Source organism: Stegostoma tigrinum, chromosome 15 (genome assembly GCF_030684315.1).
Source record: "Stegostoma tigrinum isolate sSteTig4 chromosome 15, sSteTig4.hap1, whole genome shotgun sequence".
Classification (NCBI taxonomy): domain Eukaryota; kingdom Metazoa; phylum Chordata; class Chondrichthyes; order Orectolobiformes; family Stegostomatidae; genus Stegostoma; species Stegostoma tigrinum.
In genome coordinates, this window is record NC_081368.1 from 1054399 (window position 1) to 1070025 (window position 15627).

Consider the following 15627-nt stretch of genomic DNA (forward strand, 5'->3'; position numbering starts at 1 on the left):
AAACTAGCACGGCAACATATGCACAATCCGGGAACAGCCCACTTACTTTTGTCAGGAGAGTTTAGAAGTGCTGTTGAAGATGAAGACAGACGCTTGCTTACGTCCGGCTGTCCCTGTTTCATGAGGTTGGTGGTGGATGTGGAACGTTTGTCTACAGCTGCAGGAAGAAAATAAAACTCAACATCTTTGAGGCCCGAGTCCAGGTACAGCAGTGGTAACAGTCTTGACCAGCTGTTTACACCATGCATATCTTAGATATATTTTATCCTGAAAGTAAATACTGGGTGAGAGAACTTACATCCATTGTTGAACTTTATTAGAAAAGAAAGAGAAGAATGTTCTTGGCTTGGTCTGGAGTTTCAGAGTTTGAAAATCCTCAAAATCAAAATGTTAGTCATCAATGGAAATTAAAAAAAACTTTCAACATAAATTGGAACAAATTAGTTACAATTATGACTTTAGCCTGTTCAGAGTGCTATTTCCTGTTTGAGCAAAATAGTGACGTCCTGCTGAATTTTGTGCTCAGCCTGTATCGGGCAGTGGAGCAAGAACGCGGTTCAGTGCTGGCAGTGGGTGTACACTACTGATATTGTGCTCTAGTTTTACAACGAAGTCAACTTGAAATCCAGCACAACTTCAAAAATCTAATTACCATTGGCTCACAACACAGTTTAGGCTGTCTTGTACTTCTCATGACCCAAATCAAGAAAACCCAAACTCATTTCACATAGGAGCCTGAGGGAAAGGACAGCTAAGCTTGGATTGAAAATGATGCATAAGCAGAAGTGTTCCAATATGTGGCACCCTCAATCCACTGTACCACATCACTGTTAAAACACCATTAGAGGGAATTAAATAAATTCATCTGGTTTTGAAAATGGAAAGATACAATCTCTACATTTCAAAAGATAGTGGGCTTAAATTCGATTTATAAACAGTCAATGCAGTTGACCATCAGCTCATTTATAAAGTCTCTCAGTCATAAAGTATCCCCTGTTGAATTATTAGGTTAAACAGACATTAGAATAACATATTTTCAGGATAAAATATCACTTCACAACTTTCCTTACAAACCAAGTGCATGCATCCACACCCAATATTCGCAGGGGAATGTAAAGCAAGTATTACATGCCGGTAGAGCCGGAGATTAGTTTCTTTTCAGGTTTTTAAAATGTTAGTTTGCAACATTAACTAATATTCATCTTTAATGCATTAATTTCAGCAAGCAGGTAGCATAGTTCCAAACCAGAACCATCTTCAGTGGAAGCCTGGGAGTCTGAGGAAGGAGGGGGGCAGTCAGACAAATTTAAAGGTGGAGTTAAGGAATGTTCAGGAACACCTAAACAAGAGAGAAATGATCACTTGGCAAAATCAATACAGATTAATAGACAAATAATTGGTTACAGAAAAAACAAGGTGATTAATGATGACAGGAACTGAACCAGGGGAATATCCCAGAATTAATGCTTGAAATTATGGTTCAGTTTGTCTTTGATTCAACGCCACGTCATCCTCTGCAAAATCTCACTTCTGCAACATTGTTCACACCAAAACACCATCCACACTAGATTCATACACTCACATTCAGCTACCTCCCCACCTCAATCTTATTAAAATAAACTCCACCATTATGCATGCTACACTGCACATTAGGGAACCTACATTTATTGAGAGGTGTTCAGTTTCATCTTGCTTTGAGAGTTCCATGGCTGGAGCAAAGCAAACATATCCTTACCAGCACAGGCACCTTTTAGAGCTGCTACAAGCTGGTATCCAAAGACATTCATATTAAAGTTATGAGGTTTACAAGTATGTGTTTTGGAATGGTCTTTGATCAAGGTAAAATGGAAAGGGCTGTGTGACTTGTTTTGAAGTCGACTTGACAGTAAGGCTGGGTACTTTGTTAGAGAACAAAAGGACACTGATTGTTTACTAGGAAAGAGGTGAGCGGTATTTATGCTGGTAACAATGGCAGCAGCCTGTAAGCATGGTCATACAATGGTAGTCTCCCTAACTATGGACCAGGAGGTTAAAATTGTATCAGAGATAATGGGAACTGCAGATGCTGGAGAATCCAAGATAACAAAGTGTGGAGCTGGATGTGGGCCTAGACCCTTTGAAACGTCAGCTTTTGTGCTCCTGAGATGCTGCTTGGCCTGTGTTCATCCAGCTCCACACTTTGTTATCGATGGACCAGGAGGCCCAGGTTCCAGTCCTATTTATTCTAGATATGTCATAGCACATTTGAACAGGTCGGTTAGAAAACATCTGACAGCAGGTCAAGGATTAACTGCAGAGACCAAGAGTCTCCGAAGTCTCAGAAATTTTGAGAATGCTGGGTTAAAAGTAGCTGTGCTTGCAACTGTCTGGTTTGTTCCAAGGTGAACTCGTTTTCTCAGAGACAAACAATTAGCATTTCCACATTGTGAGTCACGTGAACTGTGTAACATTGTCATGGGTAAGCATGCAGAAACTACCACTGTAAAGATCAGATTATAGGACTTTCCTAGAATATCACAGACTGCCTCTTTTGGGTCTACCTGGTTTCAGGACAGAACAGCAGCTGGAGGCTAAAATGTCAACAATTTGCTATGTGGGTGGAAGCTCAGGCACAGAGTGAAAAAGACCTAATTTGTAAGGAGTTAAATCAAGGCTGGAGGAAACTCAATCATAACAGTGCAGAAGAGAGTGAAAGTGAGTGTGTCTGGGAAAATAGATCACATCGAATGACAGTCACCAGGCTCAGAAAACAAAAGAACGGCAATTATTGAGTTACTCAAAATTATGGACAATTTTAGCTGGGTAAGGAAGGATATTCCGCTTCCACTTGTTTGTTTTTCAATAACAGGGGCCATAATTTCAACTTGTCGGCAAGGAAGTTAGATAGGAGAATGGGGCTACCTGGATAGTTCTTGCAAAAGCTGGTAGACTCAAATGGCCTATTCTGTAGTGTAAAATTTTATGATTCTATTATACATTTTTGGTTTAGATTAGATTAGATTCCCTACATTGTGGAAACAGGCCCTTCGGCCCAACAAGTCCACACCGCCCCTTGAAACATCCCACCCAGGCCCATTCCCCGATAACCCACACAGTCCTGAACACTATGGGCAATTTAGCATGGCCAATCCACCTAACCTGCACATCTTTGGACTGTGGGAGGAAACCGGAGCACCCGGAGGAAACCCACGCAAACACGGGGAGAATGTGCAAACTCCACACAGACAATTATCCGAGGGTGGAATGGAACCTGGGTCCCTGGTGCTGTGAGGCTGCAGTGCTAACCACCGAGCCACCATGCTGCCATGTTTAGGAATCACTGAATGCATATGTACATAGAACATTACAGCACAGTACAGGCCCTTCAGCCCTCGATGTTGTGCCGACCTGTCATACCGATCTCAAGCCCATCTAACCTACACTATTCCATGTACGTCCATATGCTTATCCAATGATGACTTAAATGTACCTAAAGTTGGCAAATCTATTACCGTTGCAGGCAAAGCATTTCATTCCCTCACTACTCTGAGTAAAGAAACTACCTCTGACATCTGTCCTATATCTTTCACCCCTCAATTTAAAGCTATGCCCCCTTGTGCTCGCCGTCACCATCCCAGGAAAAAGGCTCTCCCTATCCACCCTATCTAACCCTCTCATTATTTTATATGTTTCAATTAAGTCACCTCTCAACCTTCTTCTCTCTAATGAAAACTGCCTCAAGTCCCTCAGCTTTTCCTCGTAAGACCTTCCCTCCATACCAGGCAACATCCTAGTAATTCTCCTCTGCACCCTTTCCAAAGCTTCCACATCCTTCTTATAATGCGGTGACCAGAACTGTACGCAATACTCCAAGTGCGGCCGCACCAGAGTTTTGTACAGCTTCAGCACAACCTCATGGTTCCGGAACTCGATCCCTCTATTAATAAAGGCTAAAACACTGTATGCCTTCTTAACAGCCCTGTCAACCTGGGTGGCAACTTTCAAGGATCTGTGTACATGGACACCGAGATCTCTCTGCTCATCTACACTACCAAGAATCTTACCATTAGCCCAGTACTTTGCCTTCTGGTTACTCCTACCAAAGTGCATCACCTCACACTTGTCTGCATTAAACTCCATTCGCCACCTCTCAGCCCAGCTCTGCAGCTTATCTATGTCTCTCTGCAATCTACAGCATCCTTCGTCACTATCCACAACTCCACCGACCTTAGTGTCGTCTGCAAACTTACTAACCCATCCTTCTATGCCCTCATCCAGGTAATTAATAAAAATGACAAACAGCAGTGGACCCAACACCGACCCTTGCGGTACACCACTAGTAACTGGTCTCCAGGATGAACATTTCCCATCAACTACCACCCTCTGTCTTCTTTCAGCAAGCCAATTTCTGATCCAAACTGCTACGTCTCCCACAATTCCATTCATCCGCATTTTGTACAATAGCCTATCGTGGGGAACCTTATCGAACGCCTTGCTGAAACGCCTTGTTAAAGGTCAATGTAAAATAAATCTAATCAAACATGCACTAACATTTGGGTGAATAAGAAGAATGGGGCAAGATTCCATTCTGTGTTATACAAGTGGCCCTCAAAGTTTGTGCTTAGGCAACAGTGTGACATTGTTATAGTAAATGTCTTAAAATGTGAAACTTCGTGTCATTTTTCAGCTAATACAGGAAGTTCAAATTCAAAGTTATCAGTGTAATGGAGACTGACAGTTCATTGTGTAGTCCCAAGTTCCTGGCTATACTTTATCAGACGGTTTATGGCACCTCTGGAATGTTGTGCTAACGTAAGCTACAGGACGCCCCTGATGCTAAGGGTACCATCCTGGAATACAGAAGGCTCTACCTTGTTTTCTGAGCATTTCCAATGTTCAAGTTCATTGCCCTGTCCACCACCCCTACCCAGTTCACCTCATCGCACTGCGTTTGAAACGTATGTCCAGGTTTGAAGTCCCTTATTATTCTCCTCCCACCACACCCAAACAGTCTCTCTAATTGCTTCATAACTCAGTCTGTGATCTCTACTCTCCAAGCAGGGATGGACTAGCCTCCCCCAACCACTTGTGATTCATTACTGCTGAGGGAGTGATCCTAATTCCTCACCCAAACCATTCTGATCAGTTATTTCTCATTAATTTCTACAAAAGAGTCCTCGTGACATGTTGTCTACTGCACATTATTCCCAACACTCCTGCTAGGTGATAGCTCCGCCACCCCCCCCCCCACCCCGAACTATAATGCTAAACTCCTATAAGCTAATGTAAATGGATGAATGAATATCAGTGAGTAAAACATCCTTCTGAACATAGCTTAAAAGCACTGTGGCATTATGACTGGTGATTGACTCCCAAGTGCAAGTGACACTTACCATTAGAGCTGTCCTTTTCAGTTGTTATAGCTCCACCCCATGACCATCTTTTTTGCCTTTGCTCCAAGCGCTGGCTCCGTTCTAAGGTGCGTCGCATCACAGCTTCGTAGTGCTCCTAATGTCAGTTTCAAAAGAAAGGAATCAGGATAAAACTTGTTAAACAAAAAAAACCCCAAAAGAACTGCTGATGCTAGCAATCAGAAACAAAATCAGAAGTTGCTGGAAAAACTCAGGTCTGGCAACATCTGTGGATGCAATTCTGAAGGGTCACTGGACCCAAAACGTTAACTCTGCTTTGTCTCCACAAATGCTGCCAGGCCTGCTCAGATTCTTCAGTCATTTCTGATTTTGTTAAAGTTGCACACTGTTCCTTACAATCATTTTAACTTATTTTAATCGCAATATGTTAGCATACAGAACTATAACGAAAATCAAACTTGCAAACTGAAGTCTCTCAGGTCTTCAATTCCTATCTTACATTGTTAATGGCAGATTTCAAACTGGAGTCACGCCGATTTTTTTATTATTACTTTTTGTAGAACAGTTATTCACATTTCTCACATACTTTTCAGAAGTAGGACATCGTTTGTACAGGGAAGATTTTTATATAAAACTTGCCTTGTATTAGACAAATGCTATCATCACAATGTTTCATTCTAGGTAATAACTCATTGACTCTGACCAGGCTTTTTCATGTTCACTAGCAACACATTTAACTAAAAACTCATCAAATACTTAGCAGGTTTAACAGTCTGCATTGAAGAGGAAACAGTCACCTGCTCAGGTTTGTCAGGTCAAATGTTCCTCTTTTGCCACAGATAGGATCCAACCTGAGTATTTCCAGATTTCTGATTTTATTTCTAAATGCTCAGTCTGGGTTAGTTGAGTAAATCATAGTTGTCTTCATTTATAGATGTGCTTTGGAAGCATAAATGGGAGCACAGACTGCATAGAAGATCTCTTTATTCTGCCTTTGGATTTGGCATCCCGGGGTAACACAGGGGCTAGCACTGCTGCCTCATGGTGCCAGGGACCTGGGTTCGACTCCAGCCAGGCGACTCTCTGCATGGGCTTCCTTCAGGTGTTACAGTTTTCTCCCACAGTTTGAACACGCGCAGGTTAGGTGGATTAGATACACTAAACTGCTCCATAGCTTCCAGGGGTGTGCTGGCTAGGTGGATTAGCCTTGGGAAATGTAGGGCTACAGGGATAGGTAGGGGCCTGGGATGCTCTTTGGAGGGTCAGTATGGATTTGATGGGACTGAATAGCCTACTTCCACACTGTAGGGATTCTAGGATTCTATAATCTAACTAACTCAAACCAGCATATCTACTATAAACGCCCATTTTTCACCCCTGCCTCCAGGCATTATTTTGTTGTTCCATTTGGTTAAGATAGCAATTTATCAATTTGTACTTAGCTATGGTCCTGCCAAGAGTTGGGCGGAACCTGAATAAGCACACAACGTGTGGAGACCCCGACTGCCAAAATGGTTTACATTTGATTGCTCTGGACCAGATTCAAATACTGGTCATAAAGAATAAAAGAGAGAGAGTCACAACCAGCATCATTGTCCCATTGGGTATAAAGGCTAATAAAAGCTCAATGGGTATGTTCTCACTTGTACTGTCCTCTATAATAGCGAGGCAGAAGACACTAGCACACTCACTATAGTTCATCACTGTAAAGCCGTAGTGACAGCAAATAAACATAACAGTAAAGACGGTCACAGACCATTCCTGATTCATAGAATAAAAGCACCGAGTAGGTTACAATGAGGATGGGTGCTAGATCCACAGATGGGAACGATCTTTACAATTTGGACACGAGAACGAACAGCAATATTTTAAAATTTGTTGATACATTAAACTAGATGGGAACATAAACTGAGGAAGATGCAAAGCTTCAAGGATTTTTAGAATACTACAACAAATACATCCAATATTTCTACAGCTGAGATAACAAGGTGTGGAGCTGGATGAACACAGCAGACCAGGCAGCATCAGAGCAGCTCGGCCCAAAATGTCAGCTTTTGTGCTCCTGAGATGCTGCTTGGCCTGCTGTGTTCATCCAGCTCCACACCTTGTTATTTCAGATTCTCCAGCACCTGCAGTTCCCATTATTTCTGCAGCTGCCTTTTTTTTAAAGGATCCGAAGATGCATGCCATCATGGCAAGGAGTCTTCTTTGCCTTCAGCCTATTAGTTTGTCTATTACTACTTCTTTAGCGATGATGCTGGTACTTAATTCCTCCTGTCTCTGTATTCTTTAGGAACAGTGAGCAATTAGGAAGGCAAATGGTACATTGGCTTTCATCTCAAGAGGATTTGAGTTCAGGTATAAAAGAAATCTTGCTGCAATTATGTAGAGCTTTAGTGGGAGTGCATTGTACAGTTATAGGTGTCTCGTATAGCTTTGGTCTCCGTAAGGAGAATATACTTGCCGCAGAAGGAATACAACAGACGTTCACAAGACTAAATCTTTGGGGTGGTAGATTGTGTGAAGAGGAGAGATTGGGGAAATTAGTTCTGTATTCTCCAGAGTTGGTGACTTCATTAAAACTTACAAAATTGTCTCAGCATGATAGGATGGATGTAGACAAGATGTTTCTCCTGAGACTGGTGACTCTAAAACTGGGGACATAATCTTGGGATAAGGTGTACACCAGTCACGACTGAAATGAGAAGCAATTTCTCCAGAGGGTGATGAATTTTTGGAACGTTCAACCTCAAAAAGCTGTGTAAGTTCAATCATTTAGCATATTCAAGGCAGAAAACATTAGGATCCTGAACTTAAAGAAAGCTAACTTTGACGAGGTATGCATTGGCTCAGATAAACTGGCCAAGGACACTTAACAGGTTGACGAAGAATAGGCAATTGTGTTAAAGAACACATGGATGAATAATTGAACATCTGTCAGGTGTAAAAGTAGAACAAGGAAGGTGCCTCAGCCATGGCTAATAAATGGAGAATCAGGAACCGCGTTGAAGCTAAACAGGTGACATGTAAATTGGCCAGAAAAGCAGCAAACCAAAGAACTGGGAGAAATTAAAATTCAGAAGAGGACAAAGGGTTTAATTTGGAAAGGGAAAATAGAATATGAAACTAAGCTTGCAAAAAACAACAACTGACCTCAAGGGCTGCTATAGATGTGTGAAGATGAAAGGTGGTCCCTTACAGTTAGAATCTGGTGAATTCAAATAGAAAAAAGTGATGGCAGATCGGTTGAACAAATATTTTGGATCTATCTTCACTAAGGAGGACACAAATAATCTTCAGGAAATGTTAAAGGACAGAGGGTCAAGCCTGAAGAAGGAACTGAAGGGAATCCTTATCAGTCAGGAAATGGTGTTGGAGAAACTGATGGGATTAAAACCTGATAAGTCCCCAGGGCTTGATGTTCTGCATCCTAGAGTACTTAAGGAAGCGGCCTCAGAAATAGTGAATGCACTGGTGAGCATTTTTCAGCATTCTGTTTGGCTCTTGAAGAGGTTCCAATGGACTGGAGGGTAGCTAATGTAACCCCACTGTAAAAAGGAGGGAGAGAGAAAATGGGGAATTATAAGCTGATTAGCCTGACATCAGTGGTGTGTAAAATGCTTGAGTCAATTATTAATGATGTGATAACTGGACATTTGGAAAGCAGTAACAGAATCAGTTCTAGTCAGCATGGATTCACTAAAAGGAAATCATGCTTGACAAATCTTCTGGCATTTTTTTTTTTGAGAATTTGGCCACAAAACTAGACAATGGTCAATCTGTAAAATTGTGTATCTGACTTTGAAAAAGTTTTGTCAACATCATACATGAGAGATTAGTAAGGAAAATGAAAGTGCATGGTATGTGAGGTAATGTGTTGACATGGATAGAGAACTGGTTGGCAGACAGGAAGCAGAGTGTCAGAATAAACAGGTCCTTTTCAGAGAGGCGGGCGGTGACAAGTGGGGTACCGCAGGGTTCAATACTGGGATGTCAGCTGCTCACAATATACATTAACGTCATGGATGAAGCAGTTGTATGTAATATTTCCATGTAAATTTGCAGATAACACTAAGCTGGGTGGCAGTGCAGGCTGCGAGGGGGATATTAAGAGGCTGCAGAGTGACTTGAGCAGACTGTCTGAATGGGCACATGCGATAGAACGTGGAAAAATGTGAGGTTATCCACTATGGTGACAAAAACAGGAAGGCAGATAACAAAGTGTGGAGCTGGATGACGACAGCAGGCCAAGCAGCATCTGAGGAGCACAAAAGCTGACGTTTCGGGCCTAGACCCTTCATCAGAGAGGGGGATGGGGAGAAGATTCTGAAATAAGTAGGGAGAGGCGGACCGAAGATGGATAGAGGAGGGTATGGGTGGGGAGGTAGGGAGGGGATAAGGCAGTCCGGGGAGGGCGGGATGAGGTTAGTAGGTAGGAAATGGAGGTGCGGCTTGAGGTAGGAGGAAGGGATGGGTGAGAAGAAGAACAGGTTAGGGAGGTGGGGACGAGCTGGGCTGGTTTTGGGATGCAGTGGGGGAGGGGGAGATTTTGAAGCTTGTGAAGTCCACATTGATACCATTGGGCTGCAGGGTTCCCAAGCGGAATATGAGTTGCTGTTCCTACAACCTATGGATGGCATCATTATGGCACTACAGGAGGCCCAGTGTGGACATGTCGTCTAAGGAACGGGGGTGGGGTGAGTTGAAATGGTTCGCGACTCAGAGGTGCAGTTGTTTGCCGCAAACTGAGTGGAGGTGTTCTGCAAAGTGGTCCCCAAGCGGGACCTTGAAGAATGAGGACATCTGGGGTGTACGGGAGTGGAACGCCTCATCGTGGGAGCAGATACAGTGGAGGCAAAAGAATTGGGAACAGGGGATGGAATTTTTGCAGGAAGGTGGGTGGCAGGACGTGTATTCTAGGTAGCTATGGGAGTCGGTGGCACGTCATCTCTCACACCCCGCCCCACCACAACCGCTCCAAGAGCATCCCCCTCGTTCTCACATTCCACCCCACCAACCTCCGGATACAATGCATCATTCTCCGACACTTCCGCCATCTACAATCCGACCCCACCACCAAAGACATTTTTCCATCCCCACCCTTGTCTGCCTTCCGGACAGACCACTCTCTCCGGGACTCCCTTGTCTGCTCCACACTCCCCTCCAACCCCACCACACCCAGCACTTTCTCCTGCAACCGCAGGAAGTGCTACACCTGCCCCCACACCTCCTCCCTCACCCCCATCCCAGGCCCCAAGATGACTTTCCACATCAAGCAGATGTTCACCTGTACATCTGCCAATGTGGCATACTGTACCCGCTGTACCCAATGTGGCTACCTCTACATTGGGGAAACCAAGCGGAGGCTTGGGGACTGCTTTGCAGAACATCTACGCTCGGTTCGCGATAAACAACTGCACCTCCCAGCCGCAAACCATTTTAACTCCCCTTCCCATTCCTCAGACGACCTGTCCATCATGGGCCTCCTGCAGTGCCACAGTGATGCCACCCGAAGGTTGCAGGGACAGCAACTCTCATTCTGCTTGGGAACCCTGCAGCCCAATGGTATCAATGTGGATTTCACCAGCTTCAAAATCTCCCCCTCCCCCACTGCATCCCAAAACCAGCCCAGCTCGTCCCCGCCTGCCTAACTTGTTCTTCCTCTCACCTATCCCCTCCTCCCACCTCAAGCCGCACCTCCATTTCCTACCTACTAACCTCATCCCGCCCCCTCGACCTGTCCGTCCTCCCCGGACTGACCTATCTCCCCTCCCTACCTCCCCACCCATGCTCTCCTCTCCACCTATCTACTCCTCTATCCATCTTCAGTCCGCCTCCCTCTCTCCCCCTATTTATTTCAGAATTCTCTCCCCATCCCTCTTTTCTGATGAAGGTCTAGGCCCAAAACGTCAGCTTTTGCGCTCCTAAGATGCTGCTTGGCCTGCTGTCTCCATCCAGCTCCACACTTTGTTATCTCGGCTTCTCCAGCATCTGCAATTCCCATTATCTCTGAAGGCAGGTTACTATCTGAATGGTGGCAGTTTAGGCAAAGGTGAGGTGCATTGAGACCTGTGTGTCGTGGTGGAACAGTCATTGAAGCTTGGCATGTAGGTGCAGCAGACAGTTAGGGAAGCTAATGGAGTGCTGGCCTTCATAGTGAGAGGATTTGGATATCGGAATAAGGATGTCTTGCTGCAGTTATACAGGGCCTTAATGATGCCACGCCCTTGGGTATTGTGTGCAATTATGGTCTCCCAGTCCGATGAAGGACATTCTGGCTATGAAGGGAGTTCAGCCAAGGTTCACCAGACTGATTCCCAGGTCAGAGCTAGGAAGAACTGCAAATGCTGGAGAATCTGAGACAACAAGGTGTAGAGCTGGATGAACACAGCAGACCAAGCAGCATCAGAGCAGCAGGAAAGCTGACGTTTCGGGCCTAAAAAATATTTTTTTCTGAAGGTGGGTATAGGCCCCAAGAAGTCAGCTTTCCTGTTCCTCTGATGCTGATTCCCAGGTCAGCTGGACTGTCATGTTTGATGGGTATGCATTTGCTGGAAGTTGGAATGATGAGGATTTCAGAGAAACGTATAAAATCTTGATGGGACTAGACAGGCTAGATGTAGGAAGAATGTTCCCAATGTTGGGCTAGTCCAGAACTAGTGATCACAGTGTAAGAATAAGGGGTAGGCCATTCAGGACTGCAATGGGGAAAAATTTCTTCACTCAGTTGTGAACCTGTGGAATTCTCTCCCACAAGCTACTGGGGCCTGTTCATTAGATGTGTTCAAGAGGGAGCTGGATGTGGCCCTTGTGGCTAAAGGGATCAAAAGGTATAGGGGGAGGGGGGGAATGGGATGCTGAGATTGCATGAAATGATCGGTGGTGCAGGCTCGAAGGACAAATGGCTTATTCTTGCACCTATGTTCAATGTTTCTATGACAGACCTTTGGAGTCTAATAACGTTAGGACATATGAAAATACTATGAGCTCACGGCCTAATTGAATGGCAGAGCAATCTTGATGGTCTGAATGGCTTACCCCTGTTTCTGAGTTTCTATAAAGTTGAACAAGTTTAGGGGTTAACATTCTCTTAAAAATGTAACACCCATAAAAGAAACTTTGAAAACACAGAGAAACAAAGTTAACTGTTATAAATTAAAAGAAACAAACCTTGAGCCAAGCATTGCCTTGAGTCAGGATTCAATAAGTAATGATTATAGTCTCCACACTGGAGATTGATGCATTATCTTGGTTACTATATCCCAAGAGTAAACGGTAGCACCTATGCATAGCCCAGCGACTTGGGGGATGGGGGAGGGGAATGCAAACAATGGAACGTGTGGATGCAAATTTTTGTGCATTCAGCATCATCCATGGGGACCATGACTGCATTAAAGCTCACCGTCATTGTGAATACCCACCTTCCCTATACACTAGTAAACAGTGAGGGGAAACTTGGCTGAGCTCCTCCTTGCTCCATGTGTCACTGACAATAACCAATCATCATGGAATCACAAGCGCCAAGAACATAGAAAATTAGAGGCTCAGGCCTTTTGTCCCTTCAAGCATGCTCTGCTATTCGATGCGATCACAGCTGATCATCCAGCTCAGTACCCTGTTCTCCATTCTCCTGATTCCTTCAGCCCTAAGAATTATATCTAGCTCCTTAAAAACATTCAACGCTTTGGCCTTGACCACTTTATGTGGACCAGAATTCCATAGGCTCACCACTCTTGGTGAAGAAATTTCCCCATATCTGAAGATTCTCCACATCCTTGGGCTGTCACTCCTGGTTCTGGGTTCCCTGGTTATTGCAAACATTCTCCTTGGGTTTACCCTATTAGTCCTGTTAGAATGTGACAGATTTCTACAAGATTTCCCCTCATTCTTCTAAACTCAGGGGAATATAATCCTAACTGATCCACTCTCTCCCAAAACATCAGTCCTGCCATCCTAGGAATCAGTCTAGTAAACTTTTACTGCACTCCCTCCATAGGCAGAAGATCCTTCTTCAGATGAAGAGAACAAAACTGCACACAATACTCCAGGTGTGGTTTCACCAAGGCCCAGTGTACTCCAATCCTTTCACTGCCTGATGCACCCTACATGCTTATCCTCAATGACTGCTGTAGGAGAACATCCAGGTCTCGCCGCAAATTTCTCAATTTTTAGACATTCAGATAATAATCTGCCTTTTTTTGTTACGCAAGTAGACAACCTCATTTATCCAGACTATACTGCCATGCATTTGCCCTCTCACAACCTAAATAGTATGAAATATTAGCACTATGTTTCACTAGCACTATGGTAACTCTATCTCGAAAGACGATGGTTTGTGCCATGGCAGCCACTAAGGTGTGAAGTTTACTAGAGGCTCTAATTTTTCTGGGCCCTTTGGTACAACATTTACTCCGGTCTCCTAGCAGTAATGCACAGGGCTGAACTCAATGGAAGTAAGCTAAACATTGCAAATCACGTACAGGTATTAGGGTAGTATAGTAGCGACGTAACTGAACAAATAATCCAGAGTTCAAAGCCTCCCCAACCAGCTGGTTGATTGACTAAATAAATCTGGAGGGAAGAAAAGCAGCTGTCAGTGGCAGTAACTATGAAACTACTGGACTGCTGTAAAAACAAACTGCCCTCTGAAATGACCAAATCAGTCACTCCATTGGATCAGAATCACAATGGCTCAATGGGCTGAATGGCTTCTTTCTGCAGTGTTGGGACTCTACGCTTATAACCATTGCCACATGGCATTACCAGTTCAAGATGGTACTTCTCAAAGGCAATTAAAGATGGGCAATAAATGCTGGCCTTGACAGTGATATATGCAACCCATGGAAGAATACAAACTAAGAAACTGAAATAAGCATTACATTGAATAGATGAAGTTCTGAGGGGCATGACAGGGTGGATGCTGAGAGGACACTTCCCCTCCATGGGAATCTAGAACAACGGTGCAAAGTTTCAGAATATGGGATCAGAGAAGAGGAGGCACTTCCGAGTGTTGTCAGTCTTTGGCATTCTCTTTCCTAGAGAGCAGTGGACGCTAAGTTAGATGGAGTATTGACCTACAAGTGAGTTGTGGGCTATGGGGCAGCAGAAAAATGAAGATAAGGCCACAGTCTGGGATAGAAGGAACTGCAGATGCTGGAGAAACTGAGATAACAAGGTGTGTAGCTGGATGAACACAGCAGGCCAAGCAACATCAGAGGAGCAGGAAAGCTGATCTTTCGGGCCCAGGAGGGGGGGTTTAGGCCTGAAACGTCACCTTTCCTGCTCGGCCTGCTGTGTTCATCCAGCTCTACACCTTGTTATCCCACAATCAATCAGTTCGGCCATGATCATATTGATAGATAGAGCAGGATTGAGGGGCTGAATGGTCAACTCCTGTTCCTATTTCATGTAATTTTGCAACATTCAGTATAATGAATGTTTTGGAGGAGGATGAGGGGTCTGAACCACACGTTCCCCCCCCCCACCCCCCCATACAGACCTTTTCTTCTTCCTGTTTTTGTCTCCGTTTCTCTTCCACTGCAACTCTCTTCTGCTGCTCCTTCTGCCGTTGTTCTTGCAGTTTCCTCTGGCGTTCTTCCATTTGTTTCTCATACTGGAGTCGTATTTTCTTTTCTTTTTCTAGCATGTAAAGTTCTCTTGCAGCTGATGGTATAAATGTAAAACAACAGTGGATCAGTTATTAAAAAATATTAATGCCATTTAAACATTACCATGCGACCTTCACTGTTCGTTACTTCACACATCGCTAATAAATTTATCCATTCACCTCAGGTCCTTTTCACTCAGGATACAACTTGTCTATTGAGATCCACTACTATCAACACCCTTGGGGTAATGAGATATTGTAACCATTGATCAGAAATGAACAGTGAACTGCCAAATAAATAAAGCAGCTGCCAGGTCAAAGCGGGGGGGGGGGGTAAAGTAACTTCCAGTCCCCAAAGCCTGATCACGATCTAGAACACAAGTCGAGGGCGTGAAGCAATGCGCCCCCGTTTGCCTGGAGGGGTGTAGCTCCAACAAAACACAAGCAGCTTGACACCATCCAGGTGGCACAGAGTACCCTCCCTACCCCTGGACTGGGATGCTGGGTTCAAGTCCCACCTGCTCCAGAAGTGTGTAATAATGTTTTTTAAACAGGCTGATTAATAGGCTAAATTTAACAAATAAAGCATCCCGCTTGATTGACACCGCATCTACCACCTTCAACATTCACTCACTCCAGCAGTGTTCTCCTTGATTGAGGAGTCAATCA

General features: G+C 44.2%; 1 protein-coding gene across 7 annotated transcripts in view; it reads right to left on the reverse strand.

Annotated features, from left to right (window-relative positions):
* Window positions 1–15627, reverse strand: part of map7d3 (MAP7 domain containing 3) — a 112817-nt gene that overhangs the window by 53597 nt on the left and 43593 nt on the right. For 5 of the 7 annotated variants that reach the window (XM_059651314.1, XM_059651313.1, XM_059651311.1 and 2 more), the window contains exons 4-7: window positions 14851–15014; window positions 5373–5487; window positions 1247–1339; window positions 47–157 (exon numbers count right to left, since the gene is read on the reverse strand). In XM_059651314.1, the coding sequence (XP_059507297.1) occupies window positions 47–157; window positions 1247–1339; window positions 5373–5487; window positions 14851–15014 (483 nt within the window). The remainder of the gene's footprint in view (window positions 1–46; window positions 158–1246; window positions 1340–5372; window positions 5488–14850; window positions 15015–15627) is intronic. The other 2 variants (XM_059651312.1, XM_059651315.1) reach the window with 2 other exon arrangements.